The sequence below is a fragment of the Triticum urartu genome, chromosome 7A (assembly GCF_056163025.1).
Source record: "Triticum urartu cultivar PI428250 chromosome 7A, HENAU_Tu73, whole genome shotgun sequence".
Lineage (NCBI taxonomy): Eukaryota > Viridiplantae > Streptophyta > Magnoliopsida > Poales > Poaceae > Triticum > Triticum urartu.
Window position 1 is genome coordinate 690,738,801 of NC_141879.1, and position 10,409 is coordinate 690,749,209.

At 48.6% G+C, this 10,409-nt stretch overlaps 2 protein-coding genes and 1 long non-coding RNA gene across 3 annotated transcripts; 2 read left to right on the forward strand and 1 right to left on the reverse strand.

Moving 5' to 3' along the window:
• The first annotated feature begins 253 nt into the window (after nt 1-253).
• Nucleotides 254-1,525, forward strand: LOC147961570 (uncharacterized). The gene is made up of 5 exons (XM_087533868.1): nt 254-301; nt 381-601; nt 681-996; nt 1,076-1,177; nt 1,253-1,525. Exons 1-5 carry the CDS (start codon nt 254-256, stop codon nt 1,523-1,525), a joined length of 960 nt encoding a protein of 319 aa, XP_087389994.1.
• Nucleotides 1,526-4,341: 2,816 nt separating this feature from the next.
• LOC147961571 (uncharacterized) lies at nt 4,342-6,743 on the reverse strand. Its single transcript, XM_087533869.1, has 3 exons — nt 5,103-6,743; nt 4,491-4,622; nt 4,342-4,398 (listed from the first exon to the last, which is right to left on the reverse strand). The coding sequence occupies exons 1-3, from the start codon at nt 6,741-6,743 to the stop codon at nt 4,342-4,344; spliced, it is 1,830 nt and encodes a 609-aa protein (XP_087389995.1).
• A 1,890-nt stretch (nt 6,744-8,633) lies between these two features.
• LOC125520681 (uncharacterized) lies at nt 8,634-10,083 on the forward strand. The gene is made up of 2 exons (XR_015612121.1): nt 8,634-9,464; nt 9,707-10,083. It is a non-coding gene; the product is annotated as an uncharacterized LOC125520681 (long non-coding RNA).
• The last annotated feature ends 326 nt before the right edge of the window (nt 10,084-10,409 follow it).

The following is a 10,409-nucleotide window of genomic DNA, read 5'->3' on the forward strand; positions in this document are numbered from 1 at the left end:
ATGAATGCGATCTTGCTCTTAATTGAACCATGTTCTCTTTTATGTGCAGTTGGACGAAGCCTGTTGTAGGTCATCTGAAGGTATTGGTGGTTGTTTACTCGCACTTTCCATATGGAGCTGGGAGCGTTTGTCGGTTGGACGTCCGAAGAAGGTGAAGTACGATGATTGGGACGACAAAGGCGACCTACTACGGCTACCCACTTGGGCTTACAAGTGGGATGTGATAAATGAGACGACAGATGATCCCTCGGTCATGTACAAGTTGTACCAGAGTGAGCTTGACGCGATCACGCCTGAGCAGGTGAATTGACATGGCATAAGTGATTATGATGCTTCTATTGCAACTCGATATCAATTTTGCATTCTATCCCATTTTGCAGGTGATATGGGAGCCGTATGGAACAGGAGATAGTTTTGGTAACCCTTTAGAGTTCAGGCTGAATCCGATGTGCACTAGGGATAGGGATCTCTGGCGTATGCGGTGCCCACTCATATGCAACTGGGCGGTTGAGCTTCACCTCCCACATCGAGTGCGCCGTCAGTTTGGTTTGTTCCAGGCACATCCGCCGGAGTGGGAGGACACGGACAAGTTGCTACACGTGTAAGATATAATTAACCTTGAGTACTTAGCAGCTTCTCGGCGGTTTCGATGCTACTAATATTATGTTTCTAACTTGCAGGTTGGATAGGAAAAGGCAGCGGAAGATTAAGGATTGGGCCAAGCATCACAGAAAGTATGTCGTACAGTTTGCGCTTAGTGTGGAGCAAGCTAGGGCTGGAAAAGGAGTCCAGCTTCGTGAGCACTGCCCTGTAGCGTTCAACAACTATCTCACATGGTTTCTTACAAGTACCCGTGTGGAGGTATGCAAGCCGGCGTATGCTGAGGAGATTTTGGAAGAACCCACTGTTTTTGATGAGGTAGCCCAACACCAGTACAACGCATTAGTCAGGAAAGGCAACTCAGTGATCCCTTCAGCTCCAATGATGAACTTTGTGGTATTTGCCCTCTTTGCTTTTCATTCACACTATTCACATCTTCGCTTGCCTAACACATTAATACCATTTCTGTTCATAGCGTGCCCAGATCAAGAAAGCAGCTGATGAGACCGAGACTATTCTTGAAACAACCCCGGCTGGCAAAAGCGATGGAGAAGGTGCACTTCGAGCATTCATCAAGGTTTACATCTCCTTCAAACTAGCACTTAACATGTGTTGCTACGTTCGATGTCTCATTCACTTGTACATGTTGCAGCGCCAGGGCCAAAAGTTAAGGCGGCTATCAAACCTTTTTGGTTGTCGTGACCCCGAGTATGTATCATCAGAACGGTCTAGGTCGGCGACACCATCAGATCCCGCTTCGGGCCAGAGCCATGGTGATCATTTGGATGATGAGGATGTGGGTGTGGTCACCCAAGAGGTATGGCATGAGCATATATATCCAATTGTTGATGCATTGCTAACTATATCCTCACACACGGTCTTTCCATATCTTTTGTTGATGCATAGGTTGCTGATGATGATATGACCTTGGGGGCGTACCAGGTTAGGTCTGCATACATGCTAAAGCCTAGAAAGGGAATCAACAAGTACACACCTGAAGACTTCACCGAAAGAGGCAAAAGGACGGTCGGCACCTCGCGGATGGCGGCTTTGGATGACTATTTGGATGACGATGTTGATGACGTGGAGGAACCGGAGCCGGAGCGGGAGCGTGTTCCTCTTCCTAGGAAGGTCAAGAAGTTAGCCAGCAAGAGGGGGGGAGCAGCCAAAAAGCGCTCAAGGAACTAGCTCTTCTTAGGAACCAGCCATAGTCCTTTATTTGTGGTAGCTCTATGTTGAACTTGATCCTCTTTGTATGTCTTAGTTATGTTGAACTTGGAGTTCACGTCTTAGCAATGTTGAACTTGGTCCTCTATGTTGCACTTGTTGTCTTAATAATGTTGAACTTGATCTTCATTAGCTTCACCATTAAAGCCCTCATCTTGATCATTCACATTGGCAGTCTCGACATGTTTGAACTGGTCTGGATCCTCGAGGGTGACCTCAACTCCCTGCTCAACCACATTGAACTCTGAACCATGACAATCACCCTCTGGGTGCACCAAGTCCCCCTCTCCCTTCCTCATCTCTATGTGATAATGATTCTGTTTGCAAGCTACAGCCCATGCAGCGCCTAGCACCGAGGCGCCACACTCTACAGTGCAACGCCTAGCTACTGGGCGTTGCACTGTACAGTGTGGCGCCTAGAGCCGAGGCGTTGCACACATGGTCTGAGCTAACCAGAGAGCAAACACTCTGGTTGCAAGCTACAGCCACTACAGCGCCTAGCGCCGAGGCGGCACACTGTACAGTGCAACGCCCAGTAGCTAGGCGTTGCACTGTAGAGTGTGGCGCCTCGGTGCTAGGCGCTGCATGGGCTGTAGCTTACAAACAGAAAGTTTGCTCTCTGTTTAGCTCAGTCCATGTGTGCAATGCCTCAGCTCTAGGCGCTGCACTATACAGTGTGACGCCTAGAGCTAAGGCGTTGCACACATGGACTGAGCTAAACAGAGAGCAAACACTCTGTTTGCAAGCTACAGCCCATGCAGCGCCTAGCACCGAGGCGCCACACTGTGCAGTGCAACGCCCAGTAGCTAGGCGTTGCACCTGTACTTAGCAAATTTTTGGCACACGCACACATATTCCGATGAGGAGAGATAGTAGCTCACGACACATAGCAAGCAAAGAACTGTGACACATAGTAGTTCACGACACATAGTACTTCACGACATATAGTACTTCACGACACATACTAATTCATAATATATAGTACTTCATGACACATAGTAGATCACAACCAAATCGAAGAGGAGAGATAGTAGTTCATGACACATAGTAGTTCACAACCAAATCGAAGAGCATAGTTTAGAGGATAACACGATTATCGTCCACAAGCAAATTGAAGATGACATAGCTCTATTGCGTAGAGCAAGGCCCCTTTCCCTTCTTCTTCTTCTTGTCTTCTTCCTCTTCCTCCTCCCTTTTCCTTATGAGGTGGGCCTCCTTAACCACCCTCTCCATGAATATCTTTTCCTCCCTCTCTTTTTTTTCAGCTGCAATTGCCCAAAGCTTCATGGTTCCTTCTTCAAAATCCTTTTGACGCTTCTTCTGTGCCTCCTCACATTTCCTCACCAATGCTTGCTCCCTAGCGCGCATCGCATTTGACGCTCTCTCTTCTTCCTTCCTCTTCTCCTCAAGCTCCTCTTCCTTTTTCTTCTTTAGCTTGGCTGCATCCTCCTCTCTAAGCTTCTTCGCAGCCTTCTCCCACCATCCCGCCATCTCATTTTCGCCATCCTCCTTCATTGTTAGTTTGTTGGGTTGGGAAGCCGCCATACCTACAATGAGTGAAACATAATGGTTAGTAAAGACAATACAAACAAATGGAACATATGAAAAAAAATAACATATGGAAAACAAGAACATTTGAAACATTATAGTTAGTGAGCAACATACGGAAATGGTCCATCGAGGTATCCAAACATTCCTCTATAACGACCTTGCCCTTGTCCATCACCACGGCCAAGTCCATCACCAAGGCCAAGACCATCACCACGGCCAACACCACCACCACGGCCTAGACTACCACCACCACGGCCTCTTGTAAGTCCTAGTTGCCGACCTCTTTGTTGCCTAGATCCTCTTTGACTAACACTTGGTTGGCTTGGCACTTGTTGGCTACCACTTGGTTGGATAGGCACTTGTTGGCTACCACTAGGTTGGCTCCCATTTGGTTTCCTTGGCACTTGTTGGCTACCACTAGGTTGGCTCCCACTTGGTTGCCTTGGCACTTGTTGGCTACCACTAGGTTGGCTCCCACTTGGTTGCCTTGGCACTTGTTGGCTACCACGTTGTTGCCTTCGCACTTGTTGGCTACCTCTTGGTTGGCTTGGCACTTGTTGGCTACCACTTGGTTGGCTCCCTTGTGTAGCTCCTTGTTGGCTAGTGCTTGCATCATTTTTCTTGGACCTTTTCCTTGGTTTCGTACATTTTCTTTTGTTGTGGCCATGACCTTTGCATTCCCCACAACGGGAGCTCTCACGAGGCTCTTGGAATTGATCGTTTCCCGCTTCGCGGCAGCCACCATGGCCCCATCCGTCCATGTCGCCTCTAAAACGCTTTGTTTTATGTCTACCACGTTTAACAACCTTCAACTCCGGATCCGGCCATAGTTGAACTCCATGGTACTCCGGCCATTGTGATTGGTCAAAGTATGGGTGAAAGCGGGGAGCCCATGTTTTCTTGACCGTCATGATTGAGAACTCCAACTCCCTCACGGTGCGTGGGTGATTGATGTCCACATTTCTAACGCGACCGGCGGTATACAAATGTGAGCATGGGAGATGAAGCAACAATGGCCTCCTGCAAGAGCAATCACATTGGGTTAACGACACCTTGAAAGCCCGACCTCCATGTTGCCGGCCATCGTTTGTGGTTCCTCCTGGCTCTTTCACTTCATACTTCCACTCTTCGTTGTCATATAATATAGCTTCTTCTGAGTCCGCCTTTCGTGATTGAAATTCTAACCATTCATCAACCTTGGGTGGGAACTTGTACTTGTACTTGCGCGGGTTCTCACCCGCTATCTGTGCATCAGTTTCCGTTGAGTACTTTAGAAAGTACGCATTCATCTTGTCAAATGTGTATTGAACTATTGCCGTCACAGGTAATCCACGTGCACCTTTGAGCACCCCATTGAAGCATTCGGCCATATTGCTTGTCATTTGACCGTATCTTCGGCCATCTTCATCAAAAGCACGTGCCCACTTGTTCCGGTGGGGAATGTGCCTATTCATAAAGTCTTGACCCCCGTGATCAAGTTTTTTGTGTGCGAGCAATTTGTTCAACAAAGTGGCGAACCGCTTCTCGGAGAAAGCAAGACAACAATCTTGAAGATCATCGGCCAACTCCTTAAGGCCACATGCCCTATAGAAGTTCGAACAAAAGTGCCTCATGCACCATCGATGGTGCAACGGAGCATGCTCGGGAATGTCAATCTCCACTGCGTTAAGAATTCCTGCATGCCGATCCGATATGACACAAATTTTCCTTTGAGCGGGTAACACCTTCGTCCTCAAAAGACGCATAAACCACTCCCAGTTGTCATTGTTCTCCGCCTCAACCAAAGAAAATGCCAATGGCAACACCCGGTTATTGGCATCACTTGCTATCGCAACCAACAAGGTGCCCTTGTATTGTCCGGTCAAGAACGTGCCATCAATGGAGATGACCGGCCTACAGTGTTCGAAAGCCCTCACGCATTGCTCGAACGCCCAAAATGCACGGCCAAATACTCGGACTTTCTTTCCTTCATAAACCGTTGTTTGGTGCCCATGAGGCTCGACAACATGAACCATGCCCGGGTTTGTGGCGGCCATGGCTAACAACAACCTAGGGATTCGGTTGTATGCTTCCTCCCAAGTACCATACAACATCTTAAATGCGGCTTGCTTCGCCTTCCATGCCTTGCCGTACTTCACCTTGTAATGAAAGATGGCTTTCACAAGGTCAATGACATGTTGGACGCTCATTGTTGGAAGTGTGGATATTGAGTTGGAGAGCCTGTAAGCGATGAACTCAGACGTGAGTTGTCTGTGGTCTTGGGACACAATCTTGCCATCCACCCTTTTGCCTCGGCACATGTGAGTTGGCACACAACTCACTACGTGCCAAGCGGGACCTCCTTTCCATGGTCTTGCACGCACAATCCACGGACATATTTCATCTTCACATGCACATGCAACCGTGTAGCGCACATTGACGTCCGAATGCACCACCTTGTGTGGACGATAATGTGTAACCGAGTAGTTGTCGAGCCACATCTTCAATTCCAAGAAGGTTTCGAACTTACACCCTTTACCAATCCGGTTCTTGTCGTCTCCCAAATCACGGTGAGAGCTTGGCCTAACCCCAAGAGATATAGATTTGCCACCATCCACAACGGCTTCATCCTCGAGACTAACATCCTTGAACAATGGTGTCTTGTGATCCCGACCGAATACCTTCTCGAAAGCTTCGGCCTCCTTCACCGTGAACCCCTCCTCATCAACTTGTTCATCGGGACCTTCGTCATCCGAATCCGATGCATATGCACGGGAAAAAGGGATGGAATGGTCCATTGTCTCTTGCAAATGATATTTGTCAAGATCACCCACATTGTTGTCATGGAGATCAACTTCATTGTCATCGTCTGCATACTCATCATTGTCCTCTTGCAAAGCTTCATCTTGGTTGTTTGTAAACGGGCTCAATGTTGGCCTCACTTTTTGGGTCAAAAGAGGTTCAACAATTTCATCTCGCTTCAAGGGTGGGGGGCTACTAGCAACCAAAGGGGAGGGTTTCCGGTTCAAGTCCAAATGCAAATTTGAATCAACCTTCTTCGTTGCAAATAACTCAAGAGCCTTGTCAAGTGAATCGGCCACCGTTTCCTTGTATGCAACCCAACGTTGCTCCGAGTTGATACGCATTGTCTTCCAACGGATGTGCATTCCAAAACCTACATTATGCCTTCCCTCCAACTCAACGATATCACTAGGGTCCATCCAATTCAAATCTTTCCTCACTTGTTGCAAGAGCTCCGCATAGCTAGGACTACTATCAAATAAAATATCTAGCTCATCCGGATCCGGTTCAATATTGCCTTTCAAGAAGGCGTCTTTGTCCCCATGATGAACAAACACACATGTTCTTCCCATCCCTATAAGCATTCAAACAACACATCGTAACATTGCTTCCATGAGTACTAATTTAAGGATTAACACGGAATACAAACCCTAATATATATATATATATATCAAACAACAACCCTAACCCTAACCCTAACCATAACCCTAACCCTAACCCTAACCATAACCCTAACACCAACATAAGAACACCCATAAGAATAACCCTAACATACTAACAAAGCCTAATCATAGGAAATTGGCAAACAAAGATCTCACATCTCCATGCAAATCTCTAGATCCAAACAAAACTAGGGTTTCCCAAACTAGCATTACTTGGATCAAAACAAGGGATCGGAGAAGATTACCTTGAGGGAGGGTATGACTTCGAAATCCACGGACAAATTCTTCAAATTTGCAAGTTTTGGGAGAGGATTTGAGAGGGGGAGAGAGTGGGAGAGGGGGCAAAGCTCGGGTTGGGGTGTGTGGGGTGGGGGAGGGGGGCCCAGCCGCTGGATAAGTCACAGTGCGGCGCCCGAACGCTAGGCGCTGCACATTACATGTGTGGCGCCTAGCTAGGAGGCGCTGCACTGCTGGGTGCGGGTCCAAGGACTGCCACGGTGGACTGGCGTGCAACGCCCCCGAGCTGGGCGCTGCACCGTAGGGTGGGGCGCCTGCGTGGCGGGCGCTACACAAAAGGGTCAGTGCTGTGAAATAGTTTTACGGGCAGTTCATTTTGTGAATTGATTTCGTTCACAGATCAAAATAGTCAAATTTGCCCATCCACGACCGTTGCCAACGAATTTTCTGGAAGCATGCATGCACCATGCCGAGATCTCAACGAGACAAGGAGCCCATTTCTTCTTCTCCTCGTCTCGAGGAGAGTTGGGTATGCTGACAATGACGCTAAAATAAACCAACTATGGTTGCTATATTGGAATTTAGATCCTCGATCAGCAGGGATCGGCAGGGACAGCAGAATTTTGTGGAAATCGTTCCCCGGTGTCGATCGAGGCGATGTATGTTTTTATGGGCCGGGTGGTGGTCGAACTAGTGGAGCAAAGCCGAGGGACCTCATCGACCGCTGACATCTCTGCCCACTGCACTCCGGTGTTGACATCAGATTTTGGCATGGTCAAAAGCATAATTAAGAAGACTTTAAATGGAAAAGTGCACAAAATGAGAAAGTTTCGTATCGTCAAAAGAAGAAATTTTGATATTTGGGCCATAGCCATCTGGTCTCATCTCTAAGACCCAAGTTGTGTTTGAAGTACTCAGATTTTGTATTCAGAACACTATTTGGCTGATTACGCCCACAAGATGGTCTCATATGAGAAACATTTCTATACGGATTGTCTTCGTCTCGTCGAAACGATCGATTTTGATATAAAAAACATCTAGATCTGAGTTTGTATGCAAAAGTTAGAGCCAAAACGGTGTGCTGTATAAGTTTACCCCGGAAGTTCCAAGCAAAACATACGGTGAGGTTCCGGACTAAACAGAAACTTTGCACGCGGTGCGCCCCGAATACTGGAATTTCAATATTATTTGCAGATTTGCGGGCCCGAATCCAACCTTAGGATGACCTCGGATGAAAAGATGATTAACTGACGAGCTTTTCTCCATTGCAAGATCTATAACTTTGCTTTTAGGACCATCGCGATACGAAGTCATATGCGACCTGCAGGAGCTGTGCAAGAGGGCTACTTGATGTAATTTTAGCCCGGAAGTTCCGGGCTGACCGAAAGTTTCGGCCCTCGTAGTCCGAGTTAGGTTAACTTTTGATATTTTGAAAAGAATTTGAGTTATTTTCTTGTACGAAAAGTCCAGCCGCCTTATATATATATATATATATATATATATATATATATATATATATATATATAAAGGATGAGTCTATTATGATAACATCCTTAAGAGTCTTATTCTGCGCACCACTTTCTTATTCTGCTAACACCCCATCCATCGACACAAACTACAGGCGCCGCCCTTCTTCCTCCCCCGCTGCCTTCACCTTCCCCTCCCATTCCCCCACCTCCACCCGCCACCCCGCCACCAGCGTCGCCCTTCTTCCTCCCCCAGCCACCACCGCCCCCGCATCCGGCGACCACCATGGCGCCCCCCCACCGAGCCGGCCACCGCCTCCCACCACACAGGCCTCCGATCTGCCCCGCCGCGCCGGACGGCTACAGAAGCACCGACCCCGTGATTCCCCTGGACGGCCGGGGACCGGCGCCTCCGTCTGGCCTCCTCCCCAGCCGGCCCGCTGGATGGCCGGCGCCGCGACGTCCCAGAACAGCGCGCCTCCCCCCCCCCCCCCCCCCCCCCCCGAGCCACCTCTGGATGGATGCGGTCCGCCCGTCGCCGGATTTGTGATAGGCCACGTCTTCAACCACCGCGACGTGATGGGGTGCCGGATCAGGGTGGTTTCGGGGGTCAAGAAGCCATTGACCTCGCCGGAAAATTGCTCTTCCCTCCTCCCGGATGCCTGGGGCGCTGCTACGCCAGGCGCCGGATCCCTCGGCCACCGCTGCGCCAGGGGACGGATCCGTGCTCTCTCCCCCGCCGCTGCCAAACTCCTCCCACCGGTCGCGACTACATGCGCGGGCGTCACGGAGGTTCATACCACGGACATGGCTCCCGTGCAGTGCGCCTCTCCCCTTCCCCGAGACGCGCATGACAGCTCTATCTCCCTTTTGCAGTGCACACAGCTCCTTTATCCTCCCCCTCTCCCCTTCCCCGACGTCCCACCGGCGACACCCGTCGGTAAGCCGGCCCTTGGCGCTCCATCTTCAGCGGCTGTCTTCGACGCGGCCGCTCTATGATGCCGGCGAACTGATTCTTTGCTGCCACTATAGTTCACTGTTCAGTTTTCTTGTTTTCCTCTGTCGCCCGCGAACAGTCAAAGACTCAAAAAATGCAATGCATTTCGCTATGTGTTTTGACATAAAAATAATGCAGTCCGCTATGTTGTTTGTTCTTGTTGTTCAGTGTAGTTATTTTTGCAGAGAGAAGACGACCAGCAAAAACAAAGGAGTTGGCTGTGATGGGGACGACGGCTCATCCCGGCACGGTTCTGCTTGGCACGCGATGGGTTCACGTGTGAAGATGCGATGGCTGTGTAAAGAAAAAATGAGTGTGTGTGAAAGAAATATGGTTGTGTTGTTTTTCAGGCACGTGGACGAGATTTTGTTTACAAAAGCAGTTCATCTCGAGTTGTGTTGCGGCTCATTTTACTCGACCATGCGGTTCGCTGTTCTTGAGGTTCAGGTTGCAGTTCCTGAGCTAGCAACATGCAGTGCACTGCTGCAGTTGACAAAAAACGTTAATTTATTTCCCAGGATATTCATTTGAAGTTCACAGTGAAAAACGATAATTTATTTCCCAGTGACCATTTCTTTGCATATTTCATTTTAAAACCAAAAATATATATGCAGTGCACTACGGGAAAATCAAAACTCTGTTAGAGAAAAAGAAAAAGAAAAATGCAGTGCACTCCGGTCTTTAAAAAAGTCCGCTCCGAAGGGCTTTGTAGCACACTCTTGAAATTTTTTACGTCCGATAAAAGAAATCATGAAGTGCGCTTGCTCGTCCGATGCAGTATGGTTTTTCGTCTGAAGCAGTGCACTCCACCTCGTTTGGGAAAATTTACGTCCCACAAAAAAACCATGCAGTGCACTTGTTCATCTAATGAAGTGCGGTATTTCGTCT

Bases quoted from the DNA above. Each gene is read 5' to 3' on its own strand.
- LOC147961570 (XM_087533868.1), top strand. From the start codon at position 254: ATGTACAAGTTGTACCAGAGTGAGCTTGACGCGATCACGCCTGAGCAG. The intron at 997-1,075 runs GTATTTGCCCTC...TTCTGTTCATAG, and splicing joins CTCCAATGATGAACTTTGTG to CGTGCCCAGATCAAGAAAGC. The intron at 1,178-1,252 runs GTTTACATCTCC...TACATGTTGCAG, and splicing joins CACTTCGAGCATTCATCAAG to CGCCAGGGCCAAAAGTTAAG.
- LOC147961571 (XM_087533869.1), bottom strand. From the start codon at position 6,743: ATGCTTATAGGGATGGGAAGAACATGTGTGTTTGTTCATCATGGGGAC. The intron at 4,623-5,102 runs GTGTTACCCGCT...ACTGATGCACAG, and splicing joins TGCGTCTTTTGAGGACGAAG to ATAGCGGGTGAGAACCCGCG. The intron at 4,399-4,490 runs GTGAAAGAGCCA...TTGCTCTTGCAG, and splicing joins ACGAAGAGTGGAAGTATGAA to GAGGCCATTGTTGCTTCATC.